Genomic DNA, 18792 nt, shown 5'->3' on the forward strand with positions numbered 1-18792 from the left:
TTTAACATATTTTGAAATAATTTATTTGCACACACCGTGGGTGTCGCTCGTCGCATGTGGGAATTTTGATATTGACTTACTAAAATAAATCATAATAAATGTCCACCGGTAATAAGGACAGCGAAGAGAATGCTCCGTCAAAAGAATATAGTGAGGATATTGGCAATAACAGACCAGTAAGCAGTTTTGTGAAACCTTTAGATCTCGATGATGTTTTGATCAATGAATTGGGACAATTTGGGTGGTTCCAACTTCGAAATATCCTTCTTGTCTCAATACCCATTATGATGTCAGCATTTATGAGTGAATTCATTTTCTCGGCAGCTGCAATACCACATAGGTAATTATTTGATTAGGAATTATTTCAATTAATTGAAAACCAACAACAACTAAAACAACAAATAAAACCCTACATTAATTTTTAATGCTACTTTTACAAATTAATTTTACAGCATAACAAATATTAATGAAATTTAATTTAAAAAAAAAATAGATGTCGAATTCCAGAATGCGAAGAATACGGAAAGTTGCACCAATATGATCCTGAGTGGATTTTGAACGCTGTGCCGGAGTCGAGCTCAGGTTTTTCTAGCTGTCAGAGATACGTTCCTCGAGAACTTGGTACTAATGGTACTCTCAAGTATTGTCCTGCCGATCTCTTCAACAACTTGGAAACTGTTGAGTGTGATGGTTACGTGTATGCGAGAGACAATTCTATTGTTTATGATGTGAGTGTTTCAAAAATAGTGTTTGTTAATAATTAATAATTTCTTTTATATTTTTCAAAAATTATTATATGATGTATTTTATGACCTTTCATAAAATAAAAATGTTTTTCAGTTTGATCTCGGATGTCAGGACTGGCTCCGTGCGTTAGCAGGTACTCTTAATAGCGTAGGAACGTTACTCGTGCTACCGATCACTGGTTACATTTCCGATCGTTTCGGTCGCAAGACGGCTTTGGTAATCAGCGTTTTCAACGTGGGCCTCTTCGGTCTCATCCGCGCCTTCTCAGTCAATTACACCATGTACGTGGTTCTACAAATCTTACAAACTACACTCGGAGCGGGGACATTCAGTTCAGCCTATATTTTCGGTAAGAATCGGTGATCACATAATTAAATTAAAACGCAAATGTTTTCAGGGTAACTTATATCTTTGAATTTTTTTAGCTGCTGAACTTGTTGGACCGAAGTATCGTGTAATTACAAGCGCTGCATCTGCATCTATGTTTTCTGTAGGACAAGTAATACTTGGTGGAGTCGCTTGGTTAATCCATCCTTGGCGGTATATGATAATGGCTCTTCACATTCCTTGTTTTCTCGTTATCAGCTACTACTGGATTTTGTCAGAAAGTGTCAGGTGGCTACTTTCGAAGAAGAAATTTTCCGAGGCCAGGAAAATATTGGAAACTGTTGCAAGGGTGAACAAAAAACAAATTAGTCAAAAAAGTTTAGAAGCTTTAATGAATCCGCCAGAAACATCCGTCCAAGCTTTAGATGTAAGTACTTTTTTAAATGTAAGCTTAGAAAATATTTAAACAATAGATAAAATAATAATATAACTTTATGTTCAATTTATAGAGAGCATTGATATAAAAAAAAACAGATAAATTATTAGGAAAGTATTTTCTATTCGTTATTATAAAACGAAATTGTCAGTCTCGTCAGACTGGTATTAGAAATTGGCCATCCTCTTGGCCATTACTCGGTCAGGAGGACATCAATTAATATTTTCACTAAAATTAACCTTATTAATCATGTGACATTATATCAAATATGAAAAAATATATATTTATACGACATCGTGATCAAATTAGCACCTTAAACTTGGATTCTTTTGATCAAAAGAATTGTGAAAATTTTAGCTGCCATTACAGGATTTCAAGAAGGTCCAAACGCTTTATATATTAGGTATAGGATTATTATATATATTTTCACTTTTACAGTTGATGTTGTTTGTTGTAGACTAATAATCCAGGATTGATTCGGAGTATAGTACGGTCACCAACTTTACTTCGACGAGTCTGCACCACTCCAATATGGTGGATCACCTCTACCTTCGTCTACTATGGGCTGTCCATCAACTCGACCAGTCTCTCTGATACGATGCACTTGAATTACATTTTGACCTGTGCGGTTGAAATTCCAGGTTCATTTGCATCAGTTTTTATACTTAATATCATTGGTCGAAAGGCCACGCTCTCGTGTGGATTCTTCTTTAGTGCTTTGTGCAATATAGTTTTTGTCTTCATTCCTAACGGTTAGTAAATTTTGTATTTCATTATCAAATAGTATGTCATTTATATTAATATACAAGCTATTCCCTGCGACTCCTACCATCGTAAATCCTATTATTTATATGCCTATACCCTTATTCAAGTTCACGCCTACCTCTTTGTTAAATTACAATCCGGTTAGTGGCTTAGTTGTAATAACGTAACAAATAGACATACATAGCATCTTTATCGTTTCTTTTGATTACGATTTTGTTAAATATTTGAAATTAGTATGAATTGTAAATATTTTTAGTGATTTTAATATTCAAAACGTAGACTGATATAGTGAGTAGTTTTTATTTCATCGCGTTTAAAAATAATGTTTTATTCATAACAAAAGGTAAATCAGTTTCGTAATTTGGAATATTTTCTTATCAATTGAGTTAATAATCTTCTTATCTGTGTGACATCATAAGAGGTTATTTATACATATGTTCTAAAATATTTTTTGGTCAATAGAACTGTTTCTACTTTTATTTTTTTCCACAAAGCTAACACGTATATATGTACAAGTATGTATGTACGTTGCATTCAAGTTAATCTGATAATCTTATTGTAAATTGTATTTAAGATTTTGTATGATTGTAGGTGTTTAAAACTTTTGTATTTATTTAATGTTTTCTATCCTACTCAGTAGTTTGTTGAAAAAATCTCTTTTATAATTTTTTTTCATCTATTTTATTATATTTATATAAAATTTATTATTATTATTATATAGAAAGACAAGCTTTCTTAATATAGATAAATTAATTAATGTTAATTTACAAAATCGATTAAGCATGAACAATAACTAGAAATTGTACTGGCGTTTTACTAAAATATTTTTTGAACTTATCACGGTTAAGAGGCTCTTTGATTAGCACATATTTATACAAAATACTGTAAAATCATGTAGTGTTTATTTGCTTAGTTTTATGTATATTAAATTATTATCAAATGATTAGAATACTAATATGAATGATGAGGAAGCGTGGGGATTGTATTTGTTGATTATCGTGCAGGATTTGTTAATTAGTTGTAATACTAGTAGTAATGTAATTAAATTAATGAAAAAAAGCTATTCATTTTCTTGCTGATTCATCTCTGTTGTACATTTCCTCTTTAAAACATTTAAAACGTTTAAAACGTTATCCTAGGCTATAATCTAACCAGCCAATAGTTACTTAATCTATTTGCTTTCAGATCTATATGTTGTTCGTTTGGTAATTTTCATGCTGGGTAAGTTTGGAATCTCGGTAGTGATGACGTCATTGTACCTGTACACTTCGGAACTGTATCCCACGGAGTTCCGTCATAGCTTACTCGCCTTCTCCTCTATGATTGGCAGACTTGGATCTATTACGGCGCCGCTTACTCCTGTGCTCGTAAGTTTTACTGGCATTCATTTTACAGAGCTTGTTTATTGTATTTCTTGTTGATTACCATTAGACCATATAATTTTATTTATTTGATTCTCCTCCTTTTTGATTTTTCCCGACGTTAAGCCACGCAACGTTGATTCTCGTACTTACTAGTGGTATTTTTATTGATAGACAATATTTTTATTTTATTATCGGTGGACAGTTATAACCACCGATATTATTGACACTTGAAAATGCACAAGTCCCACAAAGACAAACAAACATGTATATCATGGTCAATAAGTTCATAGAGAAAGTGACTAGGAATTACATTTTAATATAAGTATTTTTTCAGATGAATTACTGGCACGGTATCCCCTCGATGCTTTTTAGTAGTATGGGTATCATCTCTGGTCTGCTGGTGCTCACCCAGCCTGAAACTTTGGGCACTAAAATGCCAAATACGCTAGCCGAAGCTGAGGCGCTAGGAAGAACTGACTCCAAAATTGAACAGTCGAGTTGATACTTACTTTCTACGAATCTGTATTTTTATGTTAAGAAAAGTTTCATGAGCCTTATGTTTAATTCAAATTGTTTATATACCGATCTGTTTTTAATTTCAATATAGTTATTAATTTTGTAATCGTTTAGACGTAATTTAGAAGTATCTATGTAAGTAAAGCCACCCAAATTGTCCACCAATATAAAGACAATTGTATTCTATCTCAAGGATACGGTCCGCGATACGGCACTGTTTCTCTTTATGACAGGATATTCTAAGGCTTTTAAGACTGTCCCTCAACTAGAATTGTATTAGGCGCTTATTGCTTACAATAAACGTGGAATTGTCCTTACAACAGTACTTCTTATGACATAATGTGATTATAGTTATTATTCATTAAATTAACTTTGTGATTTTAAAGGCGAAATAACGTAAGTTAAATATTGCATAGCTTTTATTATATGTATATGAAAATAAAATATAAATTATAATTATTATTTATTAATATACGTTAATTATATTTATGATGATGTTATTATTTGATCAGCGCTATCGATTATGAAACTTTTTTTTTATAAAATTGTATACCTATACACGTATGTATTGTTGTGTTCCGGTTTGAAGGGTGAGTGTGCCTGTAATTAGCACAAGGGACATAACATCTTAGTTCCCAACGTTGATGTAGCGCATTTGCGATGTAAGCGATGGCTAAAATTTCTTACAATGCTAATGTTTACGGGCGTTGGTGACCACTTACCATCAGGTGGCGCATATGCTCGTCCGCCTACCTATTCTATAAAAAACAGCTCACTCAGTTAAAAAATTTAGACAACTAACTGATATTGATTTTTTTATGCGTATACCACGTAGGCGGAATTGCAAATGGGCCACCAGATATTAAGTGGTCACCCATAGAGATTGGCTATGTAAGAAATACTAACCATTCCTTAATCATTATTAAAATATCAATCGAGTAATATATAACTTACTAGGTGATAGAGCTTTGTGCAACCCCATCTGAGTAGGTACCAAGCATTTATTTGACGGGCTGGTTGTAGTGGTTGGTAGATTCTTGGCTTTCACACCGAAGGTTGTGGGTTCGATTCCCACCCAGGACAGACATTTGTGTGCATGAACTCAAGAGAGTTTGGGTATAATCATCTATATAAGTATGTATTTACAAAAGAAAAGTAGTATTATTATGTAGTATATCAGTTGTCTGGTTTCCATAGTATAAGCTCTGGTTTGGTTTGGGATCAGATGGCCGTGTGTGAATACTGTCCCAGGATATTATTATTATTATACAGCCAGTCACTGCCGTGCACGAGATGAATTATAAACATAAATTAATCACATAAAACTGAAGTGGTGCTTCCTTGGGTTGGAATTAGCAATCATCGGTTATGATTCATGCGTTCTAACTAATGAGATATTTCAGCTTAGTTGTTTTAGAAAGTGTTTTTTGCTTTTACTTTAATTAATAGGATGTATAAAAAAAATGACCGTTTTTTAACCAACTATTTGTATTATTATTTCTTTGATATAAAATAAAATTAATACTTGAAGTATAGTCCATTGTTATCAACAGTCATTAGCCATCTGCTAGCCAATTGCTCGATCCCACGCTGATACAATTCCTTGGGATGGCTGTCAAAGAACTCTTGGACCGCAATTTCAACTTATGCAAAATTATCAAATATTTTCCCTTGAAGAAAATGGTCTATGGATCGAACGAAGTAGTAATCTGATGGTGCGAGGTCTGGACTATATGGTGGATGAGGCTGAGTTCGAACACATGAAGTTCTTCAAACTTTTCTTTGGTTCGACGGCAAGTGTGAGGACGAACATTATCTTGTTGGAATAAAACTCCTTTTGGGTTAGTCAAAGCAGGATAACGCTCTGATAATTTGGCGTACAATTTATCCAGTTGTTCGCAGTAAAGTTCAGGGTTCATAGAGCATCCATCAAGAACAAATTCGTGAAGGATAACACCTTCAAAATTCCAAAAAACGCAAAGCATGGGCTTTTATGAAATTTCCCCCGTGCAGCAACCGGAAAAGCAGTTTGACCGCGACCTAGCCATTCCTCACGGATATTCGGATTTCGCCAGTAAGCCCACTATTTATCACAGGTCATAATCTTCCGGTAAAATCTCATATCAGCAAGTTTTTTCAATAAATTTCCACAAATTGCTAACCTCTTAGCTGATTTCTGAGGAATAAGTTAATGACTACTCTTTTTCAGTAGGACCAGTCTACTACTCTTTTTCACCTTCGTTACTGATCAAGGACACCTTCCCCTTCATATTTAATAATTTCACGAATTGCTTCAGCGGCTGTAAATTTTTTTTTTCAGTAATGCCTTAAAATTACGAGAATTTCGAAGAAAACTGTCATGTTTCTTCTCTGAAACAAATAACTAAACCAGGCTTTTTTTTTAAAAGTCGGTTAGGAATAAACAAGTTTAGAGAATGCTCCAAAGGGATTATTAAGTATTGGTCAGTATAAAACAGGATTAAAATATTAACAGACTTTTAAATCTTAAATATGATAAAACGGTCATTTTTTTGATACACAACCATATTTATAATAACTATTGAGCTAAGTTTTTACCTTGCTCCTTGCTTCTGTACTTATGAAAACGATTAACAAAGTTTATAATTAATAATTCCATAAAAGGATTTTCAACTGTTGGCTCTTTAATTCATTAAACAATCAAAGTAATAAAAAAATCTAACCACACATAAATGTCCCACTGCTTGGTAAAGGCCCCATCATCTCTCCAAAAAGAAGGTCAAGAGCTTATTCTAGCACCCTGCTTCTATGCGGATTGGTGTATCCACTTGTCTCAAAATTTTATCCGACATATGTAGGCCTTCTTACGATGTTTCTGTTCACCGTTGAGGAATTTGAACCCGCAATCATTGGTTAAGATTTACGTGTTCTAGCTATATGTAGGCTATGTCAGCTCTTCATCAACATCATGAACGTGACCAATAATAAATAATTATGGTTTTGTATGAATAGCAAAAGCTTAATAAACTTTTATTTATATTTCCATTGAAGGATTATTATTAGTATTTTCTTAAAGGCGAACTTATGTAAACCGTAGACTCATTGATATGAGAACAACTATTCGGATTAATTAAACTGTTAATTATCAATTGATTGACAATACTGATGAACGTAAATAATATATTATGTCATTCCTAACAAGCAATGATTGACCTAAATATAAGCGTTCAAATCATTCATTTAAGAGTTGCTTCACGGATCGCAGTGTTTGCTAAGCAATTGTTGAATCATAAAGTAAAATGCGTAAAAACACAGAATCTGACACACCAGAACAAGAAATCGTGGATAAAGAACGAGAAGAAATTATTAACGGTAAACCCTTGGATCTGGACGATGTGTTGATTAACGAGCTAGGGCAATTCGGGTGCTTTCAAATGAGAAATATTCTACTGGTCACGATACCTATTATGATGTCCGCTTTCATGAGTGAATATATATTTTCTGCAGCCGCAATACCGCATAGGTAATATTTTTAAACTATTTACATTAATAATAATAATACATTTTATGTAGGGAAGTCCCAGATTTTAGAAATGGCTTTCTTTAAAAGCATTTTTCAGCAGGCGTTTAGAGTTAAACATGTATTTATCCCTTTTTGTCATCATAGATATGTTAAGAATACGCTTGGTGCGTTAGGTGATCGTAAAACAGAATATAATCCTACATATTATGACAAAAATATTTTAGATGTCGAATCCCAGAATGCAATGAACAAGATAAATCTCAAAAGTATGATCCCGAATGGATATTGAACGTGCTACCGCAGACCAGCTCAGGGTTTTCAAGTTGTGAAAGATATGTTCTGTTGAATCTCAATACCAAAGGATCTCTCGAATCTTGTCCTGCCAGTCTGTTTAATCAAACAAAAACCATAGATTGTGACGGGTACGTGTACTCGAAAGACAATTCCGTGGTCTACGATGTAAGTCTCAATAATTTGTAGGATAACGATAAGTGTAACACTTATAATGTTGCAATTTAACCGCTTATTTAACCTTAACATAAAAACATACCCAATACCAACCGCCTGTGTAATGATATTAGCACTTTATTGTCTTATCCTATTTGCGTCGTACTATTTACATTTTTATAGTTAGCATTTGCTTATATACAATATTAACTGCTTGTTACCAATTTAATACTATTCCAAAATAAATTATGAATTTATTTTTAAAGGGACAATTACAATTAGTACATAATATACTACTCAACTTATTTTTAGAAAGCTTAAAGATACTGGGTGCGTTATATAATAATGGTATTAAAATGATATTTTTGGACAAGCTATTTCATCAAGTAATTTTTGTTTGAATTATTGATATATTTTTATCACGATGTCAACTTACTTATTTCAGTTTGACCTCGGATGTCAGGATTGGTTGAGGGCTTTGGCTGGGACTCTCAACAGCGTGGGCATTTTATTGGCGATGCCGATCACAGGATACATTTCGGATCGCTTCGGACGAAGATTTGCACTTGTCGTCAATGTATTTAATTTAAGTCTTATTGGCTTAATTCGAGCTTTCTCTGTCAACTACACGATGTACATGGCGCTTCAAATCGTCCAAACTACGCTCGGCGCCGGCACATTCAGTTCAGCTTATATTTTCGGTTCGAATACTTGATATATTTACATTTTACATATATATACTAAAACAAGATGATGCTATTTTTATATTTGAATAGTATTTAGTGTATATAGTATATATTTGAATAGGGTGTAGTGTAGATGTAGAATTAAAAATTTTATAAATAATGTACTTTTATTAAAAAATGTGGTCTTTATATTTATTTTTACTTATTTAACACTTAACATGTGTTATTTTGTAGCCGCAGAGCTGGTCGGTCCAAAATACCGTGTGGTTACAAGTGCGACTTTGTCCTCAATCTTCGCAACAGGGCAAGTAGTGCTTGGTGCTGTAGCTTGGCTGGTTCAACCTTGGCGTTACATGATCATGGCTCTTCATATCCCTGGCTTCCTGGTGATAAGTTACTACGCTATTCTACCGGAGAGTGTTCGTTGGTTACTGTCTAAACGAAAGTACGTTGAAGCGACGAAGGTGTTGGAAACAGTGGCTAGGTTGAATAAGACGCAAATAAGTGATAAATCTTTGGAAGCATTGATAAATAATTCGAAACACTCAAAGCCTCATTTAAAGGTACTTACTTATATAGCTACGCATATATCTTTCATATTTTGTCATTCCAGTACATACATTACCTGTTTCTACTGCATCTGGTGTTAGGTGTCAGTCATTTACAGCTTATCTATCGTTTAAAAAACAGTAACTCCACAAAGAAGATCGATAAAGTGCTCAAAAACTGAGTAATATTTTGAACAAAATTATTTATAATATTATAACGTTTAGCGTATAGCATTGTTGGCAATTAAAATAAATAATAATACACAACAATAACAAAGAATCTAAAGGTATTGTGAACTACGTAACAAAGTACATAAGAAGATAATTTTTCTAGCAATATTGCTTTAATTTGTTTTCATTTTGAATTGAACGGGTACAATTTCTTGTATATATATAGCCGAGATGGAGTAGTGGTTAGAACGCGTGAATCTTAACCGATGATCGTATGTTAAAACCCAGGCAAACACCACTGAATTTTCATGTGCTTAATTTGTGTTTATAATTCATCTCGTGCTTGACGGTGAAGGAAAACATCGCGAGGAAACCTGCATGTGTCTTATTTTATTGAAATTCAGCCACATATGCATTCTACCAACCCGCATTGGAGCAGCGTGGTGGAATAAGCTCTAAACCTTCTCTTCAAAAGGGAGATGAGACCTTAGCCCAGAAGTGGGACATTAACAGGCTGTTACAGTTACAGTTACAATTTCTAGTGTATAAATAACAATTTATAAATCAAGGCTTTCTTCAAATCGCTTTTTTATCAATGTAATCATTTATATGTAGATTACACCAATCTATTAATTCATTAAGATAATAACCGTTTAACGTATTTTATGCATAATTTTTATTAAATTCCGCCGCAGCTAAACTCACGTGAATTTCAAAAAAAAGGATAAAACTATATTAGATATAAAAAAATATTTTTTAGAAAATCAAATACTCGTACATAAAAAATATTGTGTCATTTTATTTGTTAAAAATTAAAACTCTTATTGTATTAACTAAAGGTTTAAATGCTTAAATTGTTTTAGGCTTTTCAACATGGCTCAGTGGTTATAGTACGTGGAACTTAACCGAAGACTGCGGGTTCAAACCAGTCAAGCACCATTGAGTTTCCTTGTGCCTTATTTGTGTTTATAATGTAATAAGATCCAAACGACATTAACAGGATGATGTTTATTTCAACTCAGATTTTTTATATACAAAATCAATATAAGCAGTTGTTTTGCAGGATAACAGATTCACTATATTCCCTGTTTTAGTAGACATGCTGGGAGCCCTTCAATTTAACCTTAGAAAGTAACATAAAAGTATCTAAACTAATTAGGAAAACTAAAAGATCCAAGAGCTGACTTGGAGTAAGCATTTTGTAAATTATTTGAGAATTTGAATGAATATTACATTTTTAGGAAGGGAATAGAAGCCTAACGGCGTCGATCGTGCGCTCTCCGGTGTTGCTCCGGCGAGTGTGCACCACGCCCGTCTGGTGGATTACTACTGTATTCGTGTATTACGGACTGTCCATCGATTCGACGAGTCTCTCGGACACAATATATTTGAATTACATTTTGACCTGTGCTATTGAAATTCCGGGTTTCTTCACTGCAGTTCTGGTACTCGACAGGGTTGGTAGAAGAGCAACTCTATCGTCCGGGTTTTTCTTTAGTGCTGTATGTAACATTGTTTTCGTCTTCATTCCCAATGGTAAGTTTTATTTATAATTGACGGAAAATATTCCAGTGTTTGAAAATCTATTTTTGTATTATTGGTATAAATTATCTTTATATATCAACCTTAGTCGGTGCAAAAATATCCATGTTACTACGTAACTATTTTCAAACCAACGGTATTGTTATTTTGTTATATTAATTTTATAGAAACTCTTTCAAAAGATTTTGGCTGGATCAATTTTGCATAACTACGTCGAAACTCAAAATATATAATATCAAGAATTCATAACTTAATTATTGAATATTGAAAAAAAAAACATAATTATAATTAGATCATTTTAAAATTTTAAGACTTCATTGCACAATTTCAAATAAAGTAATTGTATTTTTCAGATTTGTCTGTTCTCCGACTCATTATTTACCTGTTAGGGAAATTTGGTATTTCAATGGTGATGACGTCATTGTACTTATATACATCAGAACTGTACCCAACTGAGTTCCGTCACAGTCTGCTCGCCTTCTCCTCCATGATTGGGCGAATCGGATCTATTACGGCTCCTCTGACTCCAGTACTTGTAAGTATTCAATTTATTAAGTATTCTTTAAGTAGCATCGATTAAATTTCCCATTGTTGGACGAAGGCCTCCTCTCTCTAAAGGAAAAATAACTAAATCCACCACTCTGTTCTATACTGGGGTGGTGGACGTACAATAGTATATAATAGTAATAATATAAAACCAAAACAAAATAAATTAAGTACAAACAAAACACATGAAAACACACAGAACGTGGTGCCCCGATTTGAATCCGCGATCTTGAGCTAAGATGCCAATGCCTGTCCACTGGGACATATCGGTTTCAATTTCATCACTGTGTAGCTATTAATATATATCTTAAGTGTTACATTCATACTATAATTGTAATGAATTGATTAATTACAAATGAACTATTGTAAGACACATATTAGTTAGTTAGCACACACCAAATTACCAACTCCCTACTAGAGCAGTCACTCGAAAAAGGAGTAAAAATAAACAAACCTTGGATTTATATATCCCATGAGATTTGTTAATAGATCTGAAATATTATGCACTACAAGAAATTTTTGATTAATATATCTTAATTTAGGTTAGATTAGATCACGGTAGCATGCGAAAGCGATCCCGTGGCGCTTCTTGTTAAGACGGAAAGGGTACCGCTGGTTTTTTAGTGGTTATTCCGATGTTCGGGGCGCACTCGGCGCCTTGGACACCGTCGAGCCCCACATACCCCCCCCCCTCCTACTGTTCACTTGTAAAACAAAAAGGTTAGATTAGATACTTACCATTTTATTTTTATTACCAAGTTTCAATAACAACTTCGACGACATTTAAAACGCCATTATTCGCGACTGTTTATTTGTCTTTACTCCTCTTGTGGTTGGAGTACGCTAAAAAAGAATATCTTGAAGAGATAATTTGTAAAATATTATTCCTCAAAAACTAAAATAACCACAAATAATATAAACAATATTATAGAACTTTTAAGGTTAGCAACAAATAAAAAAACATTATTATATCACATCAATATGATAATAAAAAAATATTTCCCTTCGTTAAAATATGAAAAGATAACTAATTTAATACATCACTTGCGCTTATCATACAAGAACACTCACTCGATATTTTTTAAGTAGATTTTTTTTAAATGACTTCAATCATCGATTAACAAAAATATGATATGATGATTTCTATCATTTATTATAAAACAAATAATCTCACTCACTTTAATATCAGGCGGAAGCGTTCCCTTAGTGTGATGTCCTCTTGACTACGGTACGGTGTCCCTTTTCAACTGATAGTAGACAACTGTACAAAGGATGGTACAGTTCACTCCCTATACTATCATTTTCATAATCCGAATTGACGGAGAGTTCTGGCGCAGATTTCCTCAAGGTGTGTTATGTTAATGACATCAATGAACGAAACGTAAAAGTCAGTCGGGTAGTTACTGAAATAATAACAACCCGCACAAAATATCCAAAGGCAAAAAATTTTTCTCAATAAGGACACGTTAACTGTGATTGTCAAAAATTTACCACCGAAAAGAAGAACCAGCGAAAAATCAGATAATATTTTATTAAATCAGTTTCAAAATACATTGTACATTTTCATTTGCCAGCGTCGCATCTTCCGCAGGTCGGTTATTATTAATTTTTGCAATTGTTGAATAGAGTAAAGTAGTAGATATAGATTTTTTTTTCGTTGAATAAATTTAATTGCAACGATCTGATATTATGTGTGTATGTTTTTTTTACATACATATGTAATAAATATTTTATATCTTTACCTGTAATTAAAAAAATGTCATTAGGACTATAAATAATTTATTATTAGATATTATTATTTGTTATGTTTTTTATGTTAATTATAGGCACATAAAAAGTTTTAAAAATAGTAGCCTTTTATTTTACAAAATATTCAATAATAACAGAAGTTCTGGAGTTATAACGTTCCGGAAACGGTGTTCATATCCAAATAGCCTTGCCTTGCCTTGGCTGATACCGACTAAAATTATAACTGATTAAGTATTGTTAATATTAATATTGAATTATATGTCCATTTAGGTAGGAAAGTTTTCGGAAATAGGTTTTCTTCTTTTCTTTTCATGTGTTTCAAATGTTATTTAATATTTAATTTCTTAGTTTTAAATATATATATATTATAAAAAATGATATATATACATTTAATGTTAATATTATAGAATCCTATATAAAATTTAATCTTTAACTAATTTTAAGATTCAAAATGAACGTTAATATCGCTTTCTAGATGGAATACTGGCATGGTATACCCTCGTTGATGTTTGGAGGAATGGGAATCCTCTCAGGTATTCTGGTGCTCACGCAGCCTGAAACATTAGGGACCAAGATGCCGGACACCTTGGCTGAGGCAGAAGCGCTTGGAAGAACAGACCGCTCTCAAAGAACTTGTTAATTTTACCAAGACCAGCTGGATCTACCAAATTTTTAAGCAATATATTTACATTCATTTGAGTATTGAGATCTAACACCTATTTTATATGAAGTCGACGTCTTTGACGTGTGCTTTGTTAACCATGTATTTGTTTAGCTCGAATATATTTTATACTTAAAATATAATGATATCATTAGTTAATGTATTAAGTTATTGTAAATGTGTATTACATACATAAATATGTACTTGTAAGGCATAAGCATCATAATTTTCATTATTAATTACGGTATATTGTTTCTAAAATTAAAACTAAGTAAAATCCATTTGAAACAATGGCAAAAAGCTCACGCAAATTATTTCCAACGCGACGTCAGCAAACTTATTATTTTTGCATTGTTTAACCAAAGCTAAAACAAGTTATTTATATAAATCAGTATTTACCAAGACCATTACATAATAATTATTATGATAACCACACCGCCGTATCTCTACGTTGTGGATTTAAATGATTCAATGATATGGCTTCAATGATTTATGGAATATACCGAACATTCTTAAGGCCTGCCGGGATGATGATGTGGTCCTGAACGACATCGGCCACGGCAGCTAACTCAGTGGATCAACGAGACAGATACAACACCTGTCGTATACCTGAAAGTTTTCATCATCTTATGTCACGCTTGGCTGTGGTCCGCATTTTAGGTGTAACTCCTTCGAAACAGGAGAAACGTTAAATGTTAAGAAATAATAATATGAAGATACATATCATTAATTATAATAGCAACATTGTAGATCGATCTTCTCGTATTATTTAAGTTAATAATTATTTACTGTTGGATTACGTACGACGTCAATTTATATTGTATTTATTGATAATTCTTATCGTTGCATAAATCTTCTGCAAAGAGATGAACAGAACATAGCACATCTCGTAAGAGAATTATAATATGCAGGAGACACTCCTTCATTTTAATACAATTGCTTATAATAAAACGTACACTATTTTGTGCGATGTGGAGATATCCTTAATTTTTAATTACATTTTAGTGACAACCAGTCGTTTATCGTGTAATGTTTATAAATATCATATATTGTCTTATCAATCTACGCAGTCAAAAACTGTGACTTTTGATTAATAGATCAATCATTGGTAATTATTTTTATCAAGTTCTTAGATAAAAACACATCCATTGATTTCTTTCAAAAGCGTTTAAGGACATTATTGTCACTAGTCCGGGACAGACGGTCCTACTTGCAGTACAAGTCCCAAAACGGAGACCAAAACAATTGATTCTTAAAATGACGGACACAAAGACGGAGAGTATCACAAATGGATTGGAGGCAAATGTGGCTGAGAAACCAGTAGACTTAGATGATGTGCTTACTAATGAACTGGGACAATTTGGACGATTTCAGCTCAGGAACATGCTCTTGGTAGCGGTGCCACTTATCATGTCGGCATTTATGAGTGAATTCATTTTTTCAGCAGCTGCAATTCCACACAGGTAATAATAATTTCCAAAAGAACAAAATAAATTTGTACCTTGATTTGATTTATTTCTTAGGATAATATAAAATTAAATTCAAATTGATAAAATAAGTTTCAATTTCATCAGATTATTATTATTATTAAATATTTGCTTCCAACAAGATCAACTCTTTGTATCTATGTTATATTGTACGATATACTTAATAATAAGTTTCGCAGATGTCGGATACCGGAGTGTGGTGAAAAAAGCAATTTAGAAGATTTTGAACCTGAATGGATTTTAAACGCAGTTCCTGAAACAAGCACAGGATTCGACAGTTGTCAAAGATTCACTCCACACGGTCTGAGTATCAATGGTACCTTGGACCATTGTCCTGCTCATCTCTTCAATCAATCCTCTACAGTGGGTTGTGATGGATTTGTTTATGCTAGAGACAATTCAGTTGTATACGATGTACGTAACGATAATTTTTAATACAAATTCTGTAAAAGCGATATTCCCTGTTTTCATGTTTATTATGTCGTTGCAGTTCGATTTAGGGTGCCAGGAATGGCTTCGAGCATTGGCAGGAACTTTAAACAGTGTGGGAACACTATTGGTACTACCTATTACTGGCTACATCTCAGATCGCTTTGGCCGCCGCATTGCTCTCGTCATAAGCGTGTTAAATCTGGCTACTATCGGAGTTATTAGAGCATTTTCTGTTAATTATACAATGTATATGATATTACAAATTGTCCAAACAACATTAGGAGCTGGGACATTCAGTTCTGCTTATATATTTGGTATGAGATTCTTGTTATAACGAGACATTGTATATAAATAAAATGTTAATAAATATAACTGATTGTGAAGTTAATTTTGTATGTTTCAGCTGCTGAACTCGTCGGCCCGAAATACCGCGTGTTAGCAAGTGCGACATCAACATCGATGTTTGCGGTGGGCCAAGTTGTAATGGGCGGTGTGGCTTGGCTGGTCCAACCTTGGCGATACATGATCTTAGCCTTACATGTTCCGTGTTTCCTGATAATAAGTTACTACTGGATACTCAGCGAGAGTGTGAGGTGGCTCCTTTCAAAGAAGAAGTTTGAAGAAGCTAGAGTGGTGTTAGAAAAGGTTGCCAGAGTTAATAGAAAAGAAATAAGCGAGAAGTCGATGGCGGGACTTATGAATCCACCTCAAGCGGCCCTTCCGGAAGGTGTAAAAGAAGTGAGTTTTTAATAGTCTAAGCAATTCCTATTTTTTATTTACACTGACGTTTCCTCTAAGCAACTAATTATACACATTTTATTAATAAATAACAATTTAAAGACAGCTCAAAAGTATTTCTTCAATACAGGAAGAAAAACCAAACCTTATCAAAAGTATAATCCGTTCGCCAACATTACTGAGACGAGTGTGTACCACGCCCATCTGGTGGATCACTACCACATTCGTCTACTACGGACTCTCTATCAATTCCACCAGTCTCTCTGATACTATATACTTAAACTACATACTGACCTGCGCCATTGAAATTCCTGGATTCTACACCGCTGTTTTGATCCTGGACAGAATTGGCAGAAAAGCGACTTTGTCAATTGCGTACTTCTTCAGTTCAGCTTGTAACATTGCTTTTGTGTTTATTCCTACCGGTGAGTACTTACATTTTAATCGCTCCCCAAATTTTTTTAAGATATTTAATTATTTTTACAAATGACATGGCATATAAATATTTAGGCATATAACAAATATTTTAGTCAGAAATATTTTTGTGTAAAATATTCAGTATATTTTTTATCTTTAATTTATTATGTATTTTATATATTGTTTATATATTTATGTTTTATAACTATACTAGTACTAAGTATTTTCGTTCATCGAATGTACGTAATTTATTGAAATATTAAAAATTGGTATTTTTTTTTATAACATAGGAAGGTGGACGAGCATATGGGCCACCTGATGGTAAGTGGTCACCAAACGCCCTTAGACATTGGCATTGTAAGAAATGTCAACCATCGCTTATAGCCAATGCGCCACCAACCTTGGGATATAAGATTTTATGTCCCTTGTGCCTGTAATTACACTGGCTCACTCACCCTTCAAACCGGAACACAACAATATCAAGTATTGCTGTTTTGCGGTAGAATATCTGATGAGTGGGTGGTACCTACCCAGACGAGCTTGCACAAAGCCCTACCACCAGTAAAAGTTGTTTTAAGTTTGGAAATATATTTTTTTAATGTTATAAAGTATTTTTAGATTACTACGCTGTACGTTTAGTTATATTTTTACTGGGCAAGTTCGGCATATCGACTGTGATGACGTCTGTGTATCTTTACACATCTGAACTTTACCCGACGGAGTTCCGGCACACTCTGCTCGCGTTCTCATCCATGGTCGGCAGAATTGGATCTATTACAGCGCCTCTCACACCTGTGCTTGTAAGTCTCATTATAATCAAATACCGTATATAACATTGACCTTATAAGCGATTAGTGTAAAATTATTGTCATATTACGATATAGCACTTAAGCTTTTAAAATCTTTCGGTTTTTATCAGTGGAGTATTTTAATTCTAGATGGATTACTGGCACGGCATCCCGTCGGTTTTGTTCGGAGGTATGGGTATCCTGTCCGGTCTTCTCGTCTTGACGCAGCCTGAGACGCTCGGCACCAAAATGCCTAATACCCTAGCAGAAGCAGAGGCTCTTGGTAAAACGGAGTCGAACTTACAAAACGCAAGATAATCCAATCGCCATAACCTTAATTTTAATGATCTTTCTTAGCATATCTCATTAATGAAGTATATTACAAAATATATTTTTACCTTAATATAATTAATAATAGTATTAAGAAACGCAAATATAAATATATAGTAAAATATATGCAATTAAAGTGATTGTTACTTATGATTGATGATTTTTTTTAATGAATTCAAAAATGTGATTAAGATGATTAGGTAAGTGATAAGGTGATTACTTTTGGATATGTGATAGATATTGGAAAATTCTGTCTCTAACATTTTAAATGTAACCATAGCGCATCTTTCATAACGAAACAGCAAAACCAAGCTTTGTTGGCAGAATATGTAGCGGATGAAACGTCGAGCTTTCTAGAATCTGTCGTGATGATGGCAAAAGACCTCACGGACCGACACTGGTTCCCTGGTAACGGAGACGGACCCTGATGTTGGGCACTATATGTGTTGATTTACGACGTCTCATATGAGGGAATCAATCTTAAGCAAAAATAGTGCAAAGAAACTGAAGCGAAAAACGACGCATTATTTGTCTAATTAAATATTTTGTATTAATGTCGTTGCGTTTACAAATTTGGCCTTTGGAATTGTATT

The 18792-nt window shown here is 33.5% G+C and overlaps 3 protein-coding genes across 3 annotated transcripts; all 3 read left to right on the forward strand.

Moving 5' to 3' along the window:
- The first annotated feature begins 98 nt into the window (after nt 1-98).
- On the forward strand, nt 99-4169 carry LOC126772456 (organic cation transporter protein-like). Its single transcript, XM_050492828.1, has 7 exons — nt 99-340; nt 494-728; nt 841-1096; nt 1173-1501; nt 1968-2262; nt 3461-3642; nt 3974-4169. The coding sequence occupies exons 1-7, from the start codon at nt 99-101 to the stop codon at nt 4139-4141; spliced, it is 1707 nt and encodes a 568-aa protein (XP_050348785.1). The 3' UTR covers nt 4142-4169.
- Nucleotides 4170-7406: 3237 nt separating this feature from the next.
- Nucleotides 7407-14013, forward strand: LOC126772300 (organic cation transporter protein-like). Its single transcript, XM_050492592.1, has 7 exons — nt 7407-7657; nt 7882-8116; nt 8550-8805; nt 9025-9353; nt 10751-11045; nt 11405-11586; nt 13822-14013. The coding sequence occupies exons 1-7, from the start codon at nt 7434-7436 to the stop codon at nt 13984-13986; spliced, it is 1686 nt and encodes a 561-aa protein (XP_050348549.1). The 5' UTR covers nt 7407-7433; the 3' UTR covers nt 13987-14013.
- A 1044-nt stretch (nt 14014-15057) lies between these two features.
- On the forward strand, nt 15058-18232 carry LOC126772298 (organic cation transporter protein-like). Its single transcript, XM_050492590.1, has 7 exons — nt 15058-15470; nt 15674-15908; nt 15985-16240; nt 16330-16664; nt 16795-17089; nt 17700-17881; nt 18020-18232. The coding sequence occupies exons 1-7, from the start codon at nt 15265-15267 to the stop codon at nt 18185-18187; spliced, it is 1677 nt and encodes a 558-aa protein (XP_050348547.1). The 5' UTR covers nt 15058-15264; the 3' UTR covers nt 18188-18232.
- The last annotated feature ends 560 nt before the right edge of the window (nt 18233-18792 follow it).

Source organism: Nymphalis io, chromosome 12 (genome assembly GCF_905147045.1).
Source record: "Nymphalis io chromosome 12, ilAglIoxx1.1, whole genome shotgun sequence".
In the NCBI taxonomy this organism is placed as follows: domain Eukaryota; kingdom Metazoa; phylum Arthropoda; class Insecta; order Lepidoptera; family Nymphalidae; genus Nymphalis; species Nymphalis io.